Source organism: Mytilus trossulus, chromosome 8 (assembly GCF_036588685.1).
Source record: "Mytilus trossulus isolate FHL-02 chromosome 8, PNRI_Mtr1.1.1.hap1, whole genome shotgun sequence".
Classification (NCBI taxonomy): Eukaryota; Metazoa; Mollusca; class Bivalvia; order Mytilida; family Mytilidae; genus Mytilus; species Mytilus trossulus.
In genome coordinates, this window is record NC_086380.1 from 57,403,560 (window position 1) to 57,423,129 (window position 19,570).

Sequence of the window (19,570 nt, forward strand, 5' to 3'; positions counted from 1 at the left end):
TGAGGGACCTGTTCTGTTCTAAACGTAATTTGTACTACTAGTGCACTCAACACTGCTGTAACAGGAGTCGAAGCCATTGCTTGCATTCCGTTAAGTTCAAAAGCGGTCATTAATTCGCTAGGATTGATTGGCTTAACGGTATTATTCAAACGTATTCATAACAAATGTAAAAAAAAACCATGAAGATACCGTACAAAACATTAGAACCTCTGAATCTAATTAGTTGTCAAAGGTACCAGGATTATAATTTAATACGCCAGACGCGCGTTTCGTCTACATAAGAGTCATCAGTGACGCTCAGATCAAAATAGTTATAAAGCCAAAGTACAAATTTGAAAAGTATTGAGGACCCAAAATTCCAAACAGTTGTGCCAAATATTATTTGTTCGATGTTTTCATCGATCTCGATTGATGCGTTTGCCATTACACCTATTATAACGTTGTCTTGTATCATCAATATTCATGATACCAATAGAGGTGGTTTCAGATAGTTTCCCTTGTCCATTATCGTGTCCTTTAGACCTGATGCATATGCCGTCTTCAGGTATTAAATCCAGGACAGTTTGAAAATTTTACGGCAATCTTAAAATTGTTTTTGTTTTTTCTCGATCATTTCGATATGGTCAAAAGTTTTCTGTCTAATCCAATACATAAAAATAAGAAAACAAGACCCAACAAGCGACCATACATATATGAGGTAGAAAGTATACAACTAAAGATCACCAGATGAACTTAAATAGTGTACAAAATCCATACTAAATAGCAAGCTGTTAAAGGCCCCTTGATGACAAATGTAAAACAATTTGAATAATAATAAAAAAAAAACCAGACACATGAAACAAGATTGTTCAAAAGAAATTTAATCTATTGTAACATTTGTTTTTACTATTTTCATTGATTAAAAACAAATTGATTAAAGACTTATGCATGTTATAATTGAATAAAACAAAATGATAGAAAGTAAAAAAGTATATTTAACTCTTTTTTAATTGAAAAAAATTGAATTCCGGCTATTTATTTCGTCATTGTTCCTTTTGTCATTTATTGCAGATCGTATATCTGCCCAGCAAACTATTCAAATGTATTGAGTTATGAGTCCGTCTTCTAAGAATAAACGATACGTTATTAATGCAGGCGTTGTATTTCCAACAAATGACTTCAAATATGTGCCTACTGCTTCTAAAGATATAGATACAAACATTTGGTTTGGAAGTTTTGCTGTAATTGTAAAGTCCTAATTACAAATGTGATATGTCATCATAATTATTGTGGGTTGTGGTTGTTAAAAAAGCAAATACATTTAAAAAATTTAACTTTTTTTAAAAACCATTCTGATATTCATTTTCTTTTTTTAAGAATTGAAACATGACTTTTATTTACAGGTTTGTCCAATGCTGCCAGGAAATCAATGGACAATTAAACAATTGTACACATTCGCAATAAATAGTTTGTGTTTCCTTGAGTAAGTATGAGCAATGGGGAGGAATCAAATATATTTCTCCGTTTGAAATTCAATACACAGAGACAATGTTTTTATCTGTACAACCACGTGTCAATTGTAACAAATCATTTATATTTTGAACAGGAAGTTGTTCTCTCTTCAGTTAAAGTATGTGTTATCTACATTAACATTATATTCGGCATTTGTCGAAAACCGTACACAGATAAGTACTAGTTGACAAATATACTTTAGCCATTATACCAACTCTGATAAAAGAGCGAGACAAGGTAGGCAGTATTAAATACTTACTTTAACATTAAGTGCTGATGTATTTAAATGTCTGCTGTTTTGTATTATACCATTACACAGGAGAAAATGCGGTGACATGTTTAACGCTTATTCTCTTTATCCTGCAATTTATTTTGTGAAATGTTGTATCTTTGATATAACTCATATCGAAAGAAGCTATCAAAGGTTGTATACTACTGTTTCCTTTATTGTCGTGTTCCTTTTAATAATGTGTTTCTCCTTATTTGGTCTCTGAGTAGTAATATGTATCGGAATACAAACAATCAGTTGATGACTGCTAAGCCAACAAATAGCAATGTTCAGGTGAAATGGGTGTATAATGTTATTCATTATTTGTTTGATTTATGAATCATTTATAAGAGAACATATTTCTTGTCAGAAATACATTTAAAACGAAAACAAGTATTTTCTTTAAAATAAACCGGCTAAAAATAACTTATACTTATATAGACGGAAAATGTAAAGTGTATTACAGATACATGTATGAGTTGTATGAGGCTAAGAATTAGGAAAAAATACTTGCTCAAAACTTAACATGAGTTGTCTTTATCCCGCAATTAATAAAATTAACGGTACCAATTTTCTTCCACCAGATGCGCATTTCGACAATATATGTCTTTTCAGTGATGCTCGTGGCCAAAATATTTGAAATCCAAAGCTTATATAAAAGATGAAGAGCTAGAATCCAAAAGGTCCAAAAAATATAGCCAAATCCTTGAAAGGAATGAGAGCTTTGCACGAGGGAGATACATTCCTTAATTTATAATAATTTTTAATACTTTGTAACAGCAAATTTTGAATAACAAAAAATCCGTATTTCATGCCAGTACCGAAGTACTGGCTACTGGGCTGGTGATACCCTCGGGGACTAATAGTCCACCAGCAGAGGCATCGACCCAGTGGTAGTAATACAATTAACGGTACCAATTTTCTTGCACCAGATGCGCATTTCGACAATATATGTCTCTTCAGTGATGCTCGTGGCCAAAATATTTGAAATACAAAGCTTATATAAAAGATGAAGAGCTATAATCCAAAAGGTCCAAAAAAAATAGCCAAATCCTTGAAAGGAATGAGAGCTTTGCACGAGGGAGATACATTCCTTAATTTATAATAATTTCTAATACTTTGTAACAGAAAATTTTGAATAACAAAAAATCCGTATTTCATGCCAGTACCGAAGTACTGGCTACTGGGCTGGTGATACCCTCGGGGACTAATAGTCCACCAGCAGAGGCATCGACCCAGTGGTAGTAATAAAATTAATGGTACCAATTTTCTTGCACCAGATGCGCATTTCGACAATATATGTCTCTTCAGTGATGCTCGTGGCCAAAATATTTGAAATCCAAAGCTTATATAAAAGATGAAGAGCTATAATCCAAAAGGTCCAAAAAATATAGCCAAATCCTTGAAAGGAATGAGAGCTTTGCACGAGGGAGATACTTTCCTTAATTTATAATAATTTCTAATACTTTGTAACAGCAAATTTTGAATAACAAAAAATCCGTATTTCATGCCAGTACCGAAGTACTGGCTACTGGGCTGGTGATACCCTCGGGGACTAATAGTCCACCAGCAGAGGCATCGACCCAGTGGTAGTAATAAAATTAACGGTACCAATTTTCTTGCACCAGATGCGCATTTCGACAATATATGTCTCTTCAGTGATGCTCGTGGCCAAAATATTTGAAATCCAAAGCTTATATAAAAGATGAAGAGCTATAATCCAAAAGGTCCAAAAAATATAGCCAAATCCTTGAAAGGAATAAGACCTTTGCACGAGGGAGATACATTCCTTAATTTATAATAATTTCTAATACTTTGTAACAGCAAATTTTGAATAACAAAAAATCCGTATTTCATGCCAGTACCGAAGTACTGGCTACTGGGATGGTGATACCCTCGGGGACTAATAGTCCACCAGCAGAGGCATCGACCCAGTGGTAGTAATAAAATTAACGGTACCAATTTTCAAGCACCAGATGCGCATTTCGACAATATATGTCTCTTCAGTGATGCTCAATCTATCCGATGTTGTAATTTAAGTAAAGGAAAACTTATATTAGTTAAAGTTATTTCTTTTGAATACTTTGTTTGTTTTCCCTTATGTTCCCTCGTTTTAGTCACATTTAATGGAATAAAAACAGCCAGCTGATAATGAACTGTGCCATTTCAATATTAGAATTGATTCTGTAGTGCTGTCAATCTTAGTTCAGAACCACATTGTTAAAGATTTATTATTATTCAAACTTGTAGATGCATTCAGTTAACATTAACGGTAACCGGCTATATTTTGTTTTTAAATTATCACGATTTTGAAATCATACAGCGGACATTTACAAGGTTCTAATGAATGTAGTATACATGTACATAGCAATTATTGTCACGTGTGAATCATTTGGTTAGTTAATCATTTGCAAGGAAAAGTACTTTAAAAGAGATAACTTTTAATTTCCTCTTCTTAAATATATGTTTTGTTTGTCAATATTCTTTTCGCAATTTAAAACTTTTATCTCTAACTAGTTCACCAATCCAGTGCTTTTAGCAGAATTAGAGAATTCATGGATGGTTTCAATAAACGTTTATTTCCCCGTACACATACGTAAAAACTAGGTTGTATCTCGTTGAGTAAGTAAGAGAAAGGAAATACATGTATCTGTTTTTAATTTAACGGGAAACATTTGTCCCTGTAAAACCACGTATGAATTTTAACAAATCGATATTATTTTGAGGCGGAAGTTTTCTCTCTCTTCATTTGAATTAGTTGTTATATTCGGCATCATTCGAAAACTATACATAGACAATTAATAGTTGACAACGATATTGTAGTCATCATACCAACCCTGATAAAATAGAGGAAAACAGGTTAGTAGTATTTTATAGTTATATATACAATAAATGTTGATTGTATTTAAACGCCTGCTGTTTTTGTATGAAACTAGAGACACAGTAGAAATGCCAGCTCCACCTCCCATTTGTTGTATATATCCCGTTATTAATTTGGTGAAATTTCATAACTTTAACAGAAGAAAAAACTCATATCGATTACAGTTTTTGGTCATGCCCCGTTAGATAATGAGTTTCCCCTCATTTGGCCTCTGTGTAGTGATATTTATCGGAATTAAAATAATCAGTTGATGACTGCTAAGCTGAAAAGTATAAATATTCACGTAAATATGGGCTTTAGGAGTATATACGTTTTTCATTTTAACATGAAATATAGTTTTGAATTAGGTAACGAATAATTTTAGTGGCTTGGGAATCATACATTGTTTTATTACAGAGAATAACATACTTCCTGTAGATATATTTATATATATTCAAAACGGAAAAACGTATATCCTAAAAATGAACAGGTTAAAAGTAGTTAATATAGTTGGAAATGTGTGGCAGCTGTACGAGACAAAGGCTAAGATGTAGCAACGATACGTGACCAAACTTATCTTGCATAGTCTGAATGCTGCAATTTATGTTGTGCAACGTTGCAACTTGAAGATATAGAAAAACTTATATTCATAACAGTTGATTCTTCTATAAAATCTTTTTTGTTAACCTATGTGGCCTTCATGTAATAATATACAAGAAAATTACAGTCAGCAAATGATGAATTCTGCCATGATTTTAATTTCAAAATGTGTCCGGTATTAGTTTATGACAACATTTTTTAAAGATTCATTTAAATTCAAACTTATCGATGCGTTTTATTAACATGCACGGTAACCACTGCTAGATTTTGTTTTGAAATCATCACAAATTTTGAAATCATTCAGCGGACATCATGGACATTTAAACATTGAAACGTGGTTTTAAAAATTATAATTGCAATTACTGTCCCGTGTGTATCTTTTGGCTACTGAATTTTTTGCACTGCAAAATGCTTCAAAAGGGGTTAAAAACTTAAAATTCCCTCTTGTAAAATACCTGTTTTGCATGTCAATGTTCTGTTAGCCTTTTACGACTTTTATATCTGCCTAGTTCACTATTCCAGTTTATGTAGCAGAACTAGGGAGGTTGTGGCTTGTTTCAGTTAAGGGTTTTGTCTTGTATACATTATGAATAACTAGTTTGTATCTAATTGTGTAAGTATGAGCAAAGTTAAGGAAGGAAATACATTTATCGGATAGCAGGAACTGTTTGTCTTTGTTAAACCACATATGAATTTTCACAAATCGCTAATATTTTGAGGAGGAAGTTTTCTCTCTTCATTTGAATAAGTTGTAATATACAGTTTAATTGTATTCGGCATCATTCGAAAACTGTACACCATGTACACAGACAATGAATAATTGACAACGATATTGTAGCCAGCATACACATTCTGATAAAATAGAGGAAACAGGTAAGCAGTATTTGATAGTTACAGAGACAATAAATGAAGATTGTATTTAAAAATCTGCGATTTTTGTATGAGACTAAGACATATAAGAAATGAGAGCTCATGCTATCACTTACTGTAATTATAATTAATCGTTATTAATTTTGTGTGATTTTATAACAATAACAGAAAAAAAACTCATATGTTTGTCGTGTTCCTTTAGATAATGCATATGTTTCCCCTCATGTAGCCTCTGTGTGGTAATATTTATCGGAAATGAAACAATCAGCTAATGACTGATAAGATGAAAAGTATACATGATCACGTAAAATAGGGCTGTAGTTGTATATATGTTTTTCTTTTTGAAATGAAATATAATTCTAAATTAGGTAACGAATTATTGAGATCAAAAGAAAAAAACTTCCTGTTCAAATTTTTAGTAATTTGTGAATCATACATTTAAGAATAACATATTTCCTGTATATATATATAGATATATATATTTAAAACGGAAAAATGTATTTCCTAAAAATGAACAGGTTAGAAGAAGTTGATAGTTATACAGACAGAAAGTGTTTTAGTTGTTTGAGGCTACGGCTTAGAATACACCTTACCGCTAATCCCGGCTGACCTCTGCCGCTTGAACTTTTGGCGTCAATAACAATCACTTTTCTATTGTGGCGTCAGATATTTTATTTTATGACGTCAAAATTTTACGGGAACCTGTGTGATATCCAGTAATGGCGGAGAAATAGCGATAAGGTGTATAAAAAGAAGTGCGTGACCAAACTTAACTGTCTGTATCCAGCAATTGTTTTTATGCAATTTTGTAATTTAAGGATGTACTTAGGTGAGGTTTTGGAATTTGTGTCAAATGTTCGGATTCCTTGGTGATTTTCCATACAATACAATGTAAAATATTTAGCTCCATAACACCCATTAATTTTTTCATGTAAGACTTAATAGCTTATGAAATGTCATTTATCCAAATTTAAAATGATTCTTAATGTTCTTTCTTTTGCTATGAGACCCAAAAAATATCAATGCAAATATAAGGTAAGAGTCCGAGTCAGCCTTTTCCCGCCATATTTTAGATCTCAAATATCTCGAAAAGGAGGTCCATGATTTTTAGCTTATCTTTATCCTTAATTGATGCTCTACCAGCTTCAAAGTATATATGTCCACGTAAAAGATGGTTGAGTTGTATATTATTATTCATTTTTAAATGAAATGTAATTCAAAATTTGGATGAAGGGAGAAAATTCCTGTTCAAAATGTTAGTGATTTGTGAATCATACATCAATTTACAGAGAAACAATACTTCTTGTGAGTAATACATTTAAAACGGATATTTCTTGAATGTTGAGAGATTAGCGGTCTTTTATTGTAATAGAAACAATGAGCGTTAAGGGTATTCAATTGACAGTTGGACGGGGCCTAACATAAGGAGAAATGTAAGCTCAAGCTTAAGGGCATACGATACAGTTTAGATCCCGTATTTACAATTTAATAGAAATTTCCATAAAGTCTATTTTTTATCTGATTAAATCAAATGTATTATAAAAAATATACATTCATGTGCTCGAAAGTTTGTATATTTGCTCAAAATTTGGATATGTTGCCGTATTTTCCCATTCGAAAGAAAGACATAACTTTTTCGTTTTAAAAGATAAACACAATTTTTTTTTGTTGTTAAAGAATTTGTAATTTCTGTATTTCATAAGTATCTTAAACATTTATACATTTTGTATTCAGAAATAACTCATCTTTATTAAATGTTCATGAATGTAGGAAAACAAACATAATTTTTTGCTGTATATTTATCAAATTAAAAAACAATGCACCTTTTTACGTTTTTACGAAAATTGGCATACCTAATTTTCTCGCGTAATCAAACCAAATGTCATTTTAAAAAAGACGGGTCCATGAACTCGTTTTCAAGTTAAATAAGTTTAAGTGATACAATCAGTCGAAAACTGAATCTTTTCCCGATCAGTCATAGTTTGATGTCGCGAAAATAACAATTAACGTTAGCAGCGTCCTTGCCTCACTTGATACTGTATTGTATGCCTTTAACACGTTATGTATGTATCCTGCATCCTGATGGTGTGCACTTTTATAATATGACCCGATATATAAAAACTTAGACTAATAACAGTTATTTACGTTTTGTATGTAATATGTTTTCCCTTTGTGGCCTCAGTGTAGTGATATCTAATTGAATTTTAAAAGTCAGATGGTGATTGGAACGGCGAAAAGTTAATTAATTGAGGTGAATACCTATTTAAACATAGGTAATTACACGAGTAATTATTAAATTGAGTATCACACTGAGGCAAATTCATTAGCACTTATTCCTCGTTGTTTACGGTGAACTCCTATACATGTTTGTCCAATTTATTCAGTACAAATATGAGAAGGATGTAATTTCAAATAACACAACTCATTTTCATAAAAGCTACAAAAAATCATATTTTATATGTTATATGCTTTTATAATCCGATATTGACATGTGATTTATTTTGTCAGGTTATTTGTTGATCAGAATGGCAGGTATTCAACCACAGAACTTCATAGAATGGCAGCTGCATTGTGTTCTAAAAAGAGCAAGCCTTCTTCAATATTATGACAGTTTTATCAGACAAGGTAAAGTATTTTGATTACCAAAAAATACTTTATGTATTTTACATTTTTACGCGACAAAGTCAAATGCAAGACAGTAGTATGTTAACTGAACTGGTTTTAGATTAGATTGTTAACAAAACAGATCTATCAAGAATATTGAATTATTGTCTGTGTCTTAAAACGTGCCAATTTGTATTTATCATATTTTTCAGTTGGTAGTTTTATCATTGCAATAAAAGCGTGGGATCCGACTAGACACAAAACTAGGGTCAACCCACCATTCCCCCCCTAACAAGTCAGGGAAAATGCAGTTGTTAGCTTATCTGTGTTTGTTTAATTTTCAGTTTTTTTGTGGTTGCACTTCGGTGTTTCTATTGTTTCGTTGTTTTCCTCTTATAGTTGATGTGTTAATCTCAGTTTTAGTTTGTAACCCAGATTTGTTTTTTCTCAATCGCTTTATGACATTCGAACAGCGGTATATTACTGTTGACTTTATTTAAAGGGGCATTAGCTGTCAAATTCATGGTCAACGATTTGACTAAAATTCTGATATTTGATTAATATCAATGTACAACATTTAAATGATTGATTAAGAGTATATAACAATGCTGACTGACGTATTTCAATGTTTGTCATTAATAAGTATCATGTCTGTTGTACTCACTCATTGTTTTCAATGTTTTTTTAATGTATTGTATCCAATTGTGATAACAGTGGTGATACAATAACTTATCTTACAAACAGGGAACTGCTGTTTAATCTGTATTCGATAAAACTAGGAATAGCATTTTAATTTATAAAAGTACAAATATTTAATGTTTTATATTGATTGGGTTCCTCACTTGTTTGTACTTACTTTTGAATTTGAGTATCAAGCAACACAAGGGACGATATTGTACGATGAATTGCGAAAACCGTTATTGTCAGTAACATATATACATATTAAGAATTTGTTTTGTTACTGCTAAAAAATGTAACACTAACTCTACATTTTAATAATCCTGAAGATCTGGAACAAGGTTTATCGATTTTCATATCTTAAATATTGTTTCAGGTGAATCCGATGTTCTGCAGTTATCTGAAGCAGACGATAATAAATTTAAAGACGTCATGGAGAAGGTTGGAATGGCAAAGAAATCGATACATGTTCGTCAGTTCAAAAACACGTTACTTGAATGGATGAAAGATCCAGGTAAATACTTAACTCATCATTTTTAATACCATGAACATAATGATATATGAATCGTTGATTTTATTGCAATTAGGATAAAAAAATCCTTCTTTTGAAATATTTAAAACGCGTTACAAGTATGTTAATAAAACTGGGTTGTGTGTAAGAACGTTTCGATAGAATTTAAAAACAACTTCATCGCAAGATAGAAAGAACTTCTTGACCATTTTCATATTCAGTATCAACTACAAACATAACACATATAGATCTTGACGTATTGAATCTTGGTACTGACTTGGTTAAATAATCGTAAGTATGTGTTATAGTGTTCGTTTATTTGTTTTAGACAATAAGTAACCGTTACTGTTTAGTCAATTGTTGGTCCTGTTGGCGTGGTACATAACTTATGCATCCGTTCATGTTTACTTGTATATGTGTTTAAGCGGGTTTGTATTTTTGCTAATGTGCTTGTCTTTATGCCTTTTTTATGTTTTTCGTGTTGACTTATTTATTTGTTTTTGAAGATATACATCAGGTTTTATCAACAATTTTGTACATAAGGGAATGCATCTACCAAAACAGAAATATGATATTTGTTTTCCTTTCCTTTGATATGTTAGAACTTTTGATTTCTGAAAAAAAGTCAAAACATTTATAACTTTTAACTGATCAATGCTTTAGTTTTAATTTGATATGTTTTTAACAATTTCAGGAAAGGATTCGAGTGTACCTAGCTACATAACGACAGACCGAGACTCTAGAATGCCTCCAGCTCCAAAAAGCTTGAATCTTCAAGCTGCAAGATGGTCACGGCCTGATAAGACTCCTATGGTACAAAAGTTACAAAAATCTACACAAGGGAACCCTACAAAAGACAAAGATCAGCTTACAAGCGATGTAAGACTATTAGATAATTGAGAAAATGATAGAATATGTGTTTAAAATATATCTAATTAAAAAAGTGTCATTCATGTAGTAAGCAAAACGAAAAGTTGCGTTTCGTCTATAAAAGACTAATCAGTGATGCTCGAATCAAAACATGAATAAAAGGCCAAATAAATTACGAGGTTTAAAGGTAATGAGGTCCACAAATTCCTAAAGGTTTGGCCAAATACAGCTAAGGTAATCTTAAGTCGTGTACCTCTTCATTTTCTTTACAATTTACCTTTATTTAAATCCTTAGTATTGCCTTTGTTTTGGTCGTATGACTTTTGACGTGATCGGTATAAATGCATTCAACTTACGAATATATGACTTTTGTTTGGCTATTTGTTTATTTTGGACAAAAAGACAGGGACTTATCAAGCAGGATTACCAACATTTACTATTTTAAGTTTGGTCTTTGTATATTTATTCAACCTATATGAATACGTAGCATCTTGCTTTGCAAGGATATTATCTTGACATGTTGTACTCCTGTTCATTTTAGGGTGATGAAGAAGTTTCATACAGTGTTATAATTGAAAGTAATTAAAACAAACATTTTTCTTTTAGAAATCAGAAAAGAAGGAGTTGCTTCAGCAACCTTACACAACGCAATATAAAACACACAGTGAAGTCAAAGGTATTTTATACAATTCTGTATTTGTGTTACATGTTTGAATCTTAAACGATCCGATACAACTCATTTGAATTTACGTAGGAATTCAACGAAAACTGTTTTCTTCTATTGTAAACAAACATATATCTGCTTTGTTGTTCTGTCAGTATATCATAAGGTCAGCAGTCAATTTTCTTGGTAGTTTATCAAAGCAGAGTGAGGAGTCAGTCGTATGTTGTTCTTTTTCTTACAAAAAATGAAGAATACAAATTGGATACATCACGGTTGTGATCTTCAGGGTGTTTATTTGTGGAAACTGTCTTTGTGAACTGTGAGATATACATATATATATATATTCTCTATTTGTCCCTCCCGGTATGGAGAGTTATTGTAAGTTGACTAAGACATTTAAATAAACTATATCGTTGACAATAAGTATCGTGTGAGGCTTTACGTAGTATGCCGATACATTTTTGCTTCTTTACTATTAACATCAAAGGTATGTATTTTGTAAAATAAAAATCTCTAACATCAACATTACTTTATTTAAATATAATTCGTATGTTTACGTTTTTGCTTTGAACGCCATTTCAACTGATATTTTATCGTATGTATTTCTATGTTATAATGGTACACTATTTTTTTCATTAAATCCGCTGCATTTGTTCGCCCCTATTCTAAATTAGGAACCGTTGTCAGTAGTTGGTGTTTGTAAAGAGGTCTTAGGTGTTTCTAGCTTTTCGTTATTTATATATATAAAACCGTAGGGTTTTCCGTTTCAATGGTTTAGTACTTGTGGTTATGGGGCCCTTCACAACTTGTTGTTCGGTGTAAGTCAAGTCTATGTGTTGAAGACCGTACCTTGAACTATAGTTGTATAATTTTTACACATTTTGACGTGAATTGAGAGTTGTCTCATGCATACCACATCTTCTTATTATGTTTAATATGACAATAACAGAACCCGTTTCCTTTACGACAAGGGGAAACAATAAAAAAAGTCGAAATGAACTTTCAATTACCTATTCAAACAATAGTTTGAGGAAAATATTTCAGGCACACCGGAAAAAATACATATAAACCAATCAGCATGCTAGTTATTCCTTCGTTGTCTTACATCAGATTTTATCATCAATTCTCTGTATGCATCAACCAACAGCTGGCCACATAAAAAAAAAATGTTATATAAAAACTACCTCTAACATCAAAGTTAATTGCATTATTCATAAAAATAAGTTTTTAATCTTTATCATCCCAGTCCTTCTTGTCGGTTGCTGATGAGGAACACAAATTTCCTTATCAACCAGGGAAAAAATTACCTCAAAATGATCAAATTTCAATTATGAACAGCTCATTTATTATGGCAGATAGCTTTACATAGTTTATCATTAAATGGACAATTGATTATACTTTATAAAAATATATTTATCAAAGTAAATCATATACGGTGAAACACAGTATAGAATATCAGAGCTAATAGCTATTTTAGGTACTGTGGATCTGAAGCAAAAAGTGTAAAACTCGACCAAATTTGGTCCCTAAAACATATTTTTGGCAGAAATATAGCCAAAACATGACTCACTACACTTAAAGATGAGGTATTTATCTAATCATTAATGAAAAATATCTCTGGGCAAACTTATTTAAAATAAATAAATGATTATTCAAATTGGGTCATATTTGGGGTATAAACTGTTCATGAAGGCCAATTTTTCATATGTTTGCAATCATACCAGACATTTCAACTATAGAAACCAACTAACATGTTATATTGAGGTTGGTGTTTGTTGAATATGTTTGTTCAAATGACTAACGTATGGTTGACAATATAAAACCTGAATGCAAACCTTAAAAAAGAGGGGGGGGGGGATGGCATAGTGACATATTTTTTTTTAATTTTTGTTTACACAAAAAATTTTGAAATAGAGAGGCACTAAAATCAAAGAATTTTGGTATTGGTACTTCAAATGATTTTCTTTATATACGGAGATAAACAAAATGGGTGCATTACTAGGTTCATCACATTTATGGATCACTATAGACATGTTTAAACTAGATACCCTAATACTGATTGTGGCTAAGATTGATTTAATTTAGCCCAGTAGTTTCAGAGAAGATTTTTGTAGAAGATTACAAAAATTTACAAAAAAATTAAAAAATGACTATAAAGGGATATAACTCCTTTAGGAGTCAAATGACGATTCAGTCATCCTGACTTTTTGTAGATCTTACTTTGCTGAATTTTATTGCTGTTTACAGTTTATCTCTATCTATAATAATATTCAAGATAATAACCAAAAACGAAAAAAATTCTAAAAATTACCAATTCAGAGGCAGCAACCCAACAACCGGTTGTCCAATTCATCTAAAAATTTCAGGTCAAATAGCTCTTGATATTTTAGTGTAATAAATGTCACAAATTATGTCCGGCGATTGTTTTAAAAATGGACAGACAACATATATATTATTAGTATGTCACTATCTGTGGAATACAGTTTGTTTTCTCTTTCTCTTGAACAAAGATTATCAAAAAGGGGGAATAACTCATTTTGCAAAATTACATCCAGATTAGTTTGAGTATGAAATTTTTAATTGCTGGCGTATGTAATATGCTATAATTACTCTCAATACATCTAAAAATAGTTGTTTTCATAAGAAAGGACTATTTTATCAGTAAAATATTCATATGAAATATTTATTTACAAATAGGACCTAAAAAAGTGGGAGTTTCAGGGTAAATTACAATGACTAATATTCCTCTATTGGTAACTTTCTGCAACATTTACCTAAGATTTTGTTTGCACCATTTGGTTGATAAAACATCCATAATTTTATATGTTATAGTCTTTTATGTGAGGATTTCTGCGTTTTCAGTAAAATCAGATTAAAAAAATAACAAAAAACGGCAAAATTCAGGCCAATTTTTGTGTTAAGTGGACCAGCTTATATACCAAATAACTGTTTTTATTCGAAAAAAAATGTCAGTTAGCAGTTAAGATGATTAAAATCTTCTCTTATACCCATGAAAATAACAAAAAATGATAAGCTGTATCCATTTTCACCATAAAATACAATGTTAGCCATTTCTCCTTGCTATACTAATATATATACATATGATGTCACGTGGTTTCCATGGCAACCAGACTATTCAGATTTTTTTTATTAATTTTTTTTTCATTTGACTGTTTGTTTGGACCATTTCAACTTAAACAAAAAAGTAATCGAAAAAAAATAATCTGGCCAAAATTTTTCATATTTGGTCTATTGTTACACAGAATTGATGTTATAATTTCAGATCAGAAACATTATGAACATCCCGACCTTACGCGTTACTATGATGAGTTATTAGATAACACAGTTCTTGACAAGATGGTTCTGGATAACCTCATTTCCAGATGTATTTTAATGATAGAGGACAGAGAAGAAATTATCAAACCAACAACACAACGTGAACGTAACAAGGTTCTACTAGATATCTTGACTGAACGACCATATTCTACCTTCCATTTGTTCAAGGATGTCTTACATGAATCTGAACCATCCAATAGTTGTGTTCAAGAGATTGTCAGGAAAATGATGAGTACTGAAAGTAGGGACGAACACATTAGTTACCAAGGACAGGAGATTCGTAAGTAGTTTCAGCTAAACATTTGTTGAAAAATATTTAGAGTGTGCCATCAACACTAACTTGTAATATTCTTATATTTGGGCACACACAACGTAGCAGTATCTTCAATGTAAACTTTTCCGTATTTTTGACTGGATTTCAAAGACACAACCTAAACAGATCATGTGATGGACAGTAAAGTGTTACACATTTCATTTGAGAGATCAAAGTTTACATCGAATTGTTATGGAAAATACTGTTATTTTTTCTGTTAAAGAATATATAAAAGGAAATTAACCCAAGTTATTTAGGAATTACTTTTAGATTTTTTCTGTCTATGACGAAATAACAAATAAAATGTGGTGCACACTGAATAATCAGCGTAGCGCTACGTTCCTTTTTTAAGGAATAAATTTTGAAAAAAACGTTGGTGAAAAAATTATGTCTATGAGCTGATAGACAAAACACTTTCAGCCAATCAGAAGACGTGTTACATCCAAAATTAAATTATATAGAAATGTTCCTTAGAAGGAAATTACCGTTTTGTTTATTACTTTGAATTGAATAAAGAAGCTTTCATTTGATATCTTGGCAAAACACATCCTTCTAGTGATTCTGACTCCCAGAAGCCTTTATCTATAATCTACTATATGAACTTTTCGTCATATGGTTTCCAGCGTATTTTATTTTAAGATTGACTTGATACTTCTCTGGTCGATTTATATGTGTAGTTGTACCAAGTAAACTATTTTCAAATATGGGGGAATCACAACCTGCTTTTTGATTGTTTGATTTTTCTAAAGGCCTTTATTGATGTAGTGTAGATGCCATATTTGTAATTAACCAGGCTTAAAATGTCATTCTTTCAATCTAATCTAATCTAACTACTTGTATATTATACTGCTGCTATGTTAAATACCCCATATGTTATATATGATTAATACAATCACTCTGCCAATCAAAGAGTTACAAGATAGGACTAATGAAATAGCGTGTATCGACAAAAACATTTAAAAACGATGCTATTTTAAATATACGACCCTGATTTGTGGTGTAAAATAATCTGTGAGGTGTATTATGATATTATTATTTCAGGCGAGTGATAACCCTTTAACGTTTTATCACAGCGAATAAGTTAAGTTTGTCTTTGTCTTTATTTAAATGCAAAACATGGTAGTTGTATAAGATTTGACGAGAAAAACAGTTTAAATATCAATTAAGTTTTAAGAAATAGAATATGAAAGCTCTAGTAACGTTCATATTGTATTTGTGTTGGTTCAAAGTGTAGCGATTGGGAACTGTTTACACTAAATTCCACAATTCCATACTTCCCAATGACACATCGTTCATAGATCTGATTTCTGGCAAATAAAAGAGGATACCATATTTAGCAAATACTCATTGAGTAGGTTATTTTGGCACAGAGGATCGAAAAGGACAACTGGATAGCAGAAAAAAGTAAAATCACAAAAATACCGAACTCCGAGGAAAGTTTAAAACGAAAAGTCCCTAATCAAATGACAAAATCAAATCTCAAACACATCAAACGATTGGATAACAACTGTTATATTCCTGACTTGGTACAGGCATTTTCTAATTTAGAAAATGGTCCATTAAACCTGGTTTTGTAGCTAGCTATAAGTGTGTTTTACACGGTCTGAAGGCTGGACACTGCATTCAATAAATGTTCTCATTCAGATCAGATGTGATTGTGTACAAAGCAGTCAAACAGATGCCATCCCCAATATCAGACTGTTAGAAAAGTTAGGAGACTATGATTCTGTACGCGTGTGCGTTGGTTGTCCCTTTGCCTTACAATTCACATCGTACACTCTTCTTATTTTTAACATTCTAAATATATATATAAAAATATAGGAGATGTGATATGATTGCAATTGAGACAACTATCCACTAAAGTTCAAATTTAAGTGGATGTGAGCAATTATTGTTGTCTTTGTTCTTTAATTAATAGTTCAAATTTAAAAAGCAAAACCTCATCTGTTTTCATATTCCTAATCATGCCATGATCTAACTAATGCATACATTATAATCCTCACGTATGTTATGCAACGTTTAAGACAGCAATAGTTCAAGTTAAATAGATAAATTGTTCTAACGGAAAATATAACTCGTAGAAGCCTACTTTGGTTCGATAAGCTTAATCAGTAATGGATCTGCGAACTTTAAAATTAACAACATAAACGATACAAATTTTATTGCACCATGTTTTACAAAGGATGAGTGGTAAAATATGAATAAGGAGAGGAGGAAGGAGCCAAAACTTATATAACATGTTAATGCTAAAGACATTCTTGATCTTGACGTATATAGCATAGACACCTCTCTATTTTTGAAGACCGTGTGTCTATTGCGTGACTCATGCATTTGTACATGCGAATTTATATTAAAGATACATTTGACTTTAGGATCACAGAGGTAGTGCCAATATCACCTGAATTGATAAGGACCATTTCACAAGTATGTCAATCTTTACGTAATTTGTAACAGTTGTCCACGTTATAAAAGCCTGACGATAACCAAAAACCGAAAGCTTAACAGAATTTGGCAACTTATGAGTATCTAAAGATATATAGGGAAAATATTAATAAGAAAGACCAAAATTGTGTTTGAGCTAAATTTGTATATGTTATCTATCTTGTACATAATAGTTTATTTTGATTTGTGATGTCGTTCGATGATTTTTTAAACACATGTTCAATTGCTAGTGTTGTATCAAAATGGCATCAACATTTAGCGCCGAATTATATTTTAATTGTATTAAAACATGTTGATTTTTTTGGCCAAAGAAAACGATAACCAAAAAGGCTCTTCAATATCTAAAATTGCACCTCAGTGGTAAAACGAAACGGTATCTTGAAACCATCGTTGAAGACATGCACCAATAAATATGTATTATTTCGTGAAACAAACCATTTCAAGCATTCATTTGACAAAATAATGATTAAGGAAAGGGACACTACTTCATTTTTGTTCACAGCGTTTACTTGAAATTAATTATTTTATTCATAGATAACATTTTCCTTCTGACATTACATAATATGCAAGTTGTGTATTGAACTCCATGTATTGCATATATCATACGCTTATAGTTTCAAGAGAGTGCAATTATGACAAGATAGGAAATTGTCTCCATGGTCCACATTATAAGTGGTAACCATGACAATATCTGTCGTGATAAAATATCACTCTTGAAAAGTAGATTAGATATTAAAAACATATAGGCTAATGATAATAACAAAAAAACATGAACGATCGTGTCATGAAATATTGTAGAAACAACTATCGTTTATAGTTTTCACAAAACAAGTGCATTCAATTTTATGTACTATCACATATTTGTAACGCAAACATTATGTTTTGCATATGGAATACACTTAGATTTGTTCTAGTCATAATTTTGTCCGGAGAAAATCACCGATTTGTTCTGCCCAGGCAAACAACCGATAAGTGTGCTCTGTTATGAATGACGTCAGTGGCGTTTCTATCAATGACGGACGAGGGAGCTGGAGTCAGTTTCACAAAAAAAAACATACGGTTAAGATTGATCGTAAGTCATGCAAAATTCAGTATACTTACGATAAATCTTAGTCGAGAGTTCTTTTGTGAAACCGACTACTGATCTTAGTCGTAATTTTTTTTTTGAGACCGACTCCTGCTGATTTTGTAAACGTCGATTAAAATGTCTGCGGAGGAAAAAATGTCTGTCCCTGACCAAATAGTATGTTTTTTCTTCACTTTTTTAAGCATTTGTATAGTAGGTGATCAATAGATTAGACCATTCCCTTTTCCGTATGGCCCATAACGTCATCCCTTGACCCATGTGAGCCATCGGTTAGCGACCAGGGCTGATATGGGATTCTCGGAATTATACCCGGGTCGGTATGGAAAAGGACATTGTTATAATCTGTTAAACGTATCAGTTAAACGTTTCCAGTTATGTGATTACTACAACCCCTGGCAATGAGTGATACCTGATCGATCGATGATGTGACATAACTGTAATTCTTCTTTACCATTTAAAACCTTTGAACGCATGGAATGCGTCATTCAATCTGGATTTTTTTTAACGATTTTACCACTTATTTGAGATGCTTTTAGACAAGTGGCATCAACACATCTAAATTACTTACTGGTTTTGTTCTCTGGAAACCAAAAGCAACCCTGTTGCAATAGTTTCATAAAGAATCTAAGGAGTATGTGTAGGTATTCATGACCCACACCTAACACACGTTACAAAGAAAGCAATATACTTTGGTGTAAAAAATCGTCAATAGGTTCAAACACTATAAGGATTAATTTAACAAATTTCAAATTGTGTGTCCTGTCAGATTTTCTGTATCTTCTATGATTTTCATAGGGATACATGGGACCCGGGTTTGTTTATCAGGGGCAAAAAGCCATAGAAAACGGTATATAAATGAATAGGAATGACAGACGTTACCTGTTTTCAAATGTGGAGCAGGATCTGCTTGCCTTTCTGGAGCACCTGAGATCGCCCTCACTTTGTAGCGGGGTTGTGTGTTGCTCAGTCTATACTT

At 31.8% G+C, this 19,570-nt stretch overlaps 1 protein-coding gene across 2 annotated transcripts in view; it reads left to right on the top strand.

The window, feature by feature from the left end:
* Window positions 1-1,619: 1,619 nt before the first annotated feature.
* The window catches only part of LOC134681168 (uncharacterized), a 91,987-nt gene continuing 74,036 nt past the window's right edge, over window positions 1,620-19,570 (top strand). The window contains exons 1-6 of one of the 2 annotated variants that reach the window (XM_063540648.1): window positions 1,620-1,728; window positions 8,598-8,714; window positions 9,748-9,885; window positions 10,577-10,761; window positions 11,359-11,428; window positions 14,700-15,032. In XM_063540648.1, coding sequence (XP_063396718.1) covers window positions 8,615-8,714; window positions 9,748-9,885; window positions 10,577-10,761; window positions 11,359-11,428; window positions 14,700-15,032 — 826 coding nt within the window. In that variant the 5' untranslated portion in view covers window positions 1,620-1,728; window positions 8,598-8,614. Of the gene's footprint in view, window positions 1,729-5,908; window positions 6,093-8,597; window positions 8,715-9,747; window positions 9,886-10,576; window positions 10,762-11,358; window positions 11,429-14,699; window positions 15,033-19,570 lie in introns of those variants that run through there. The other variant, XM_063540647.1, reaches the window with a different exon arrangement.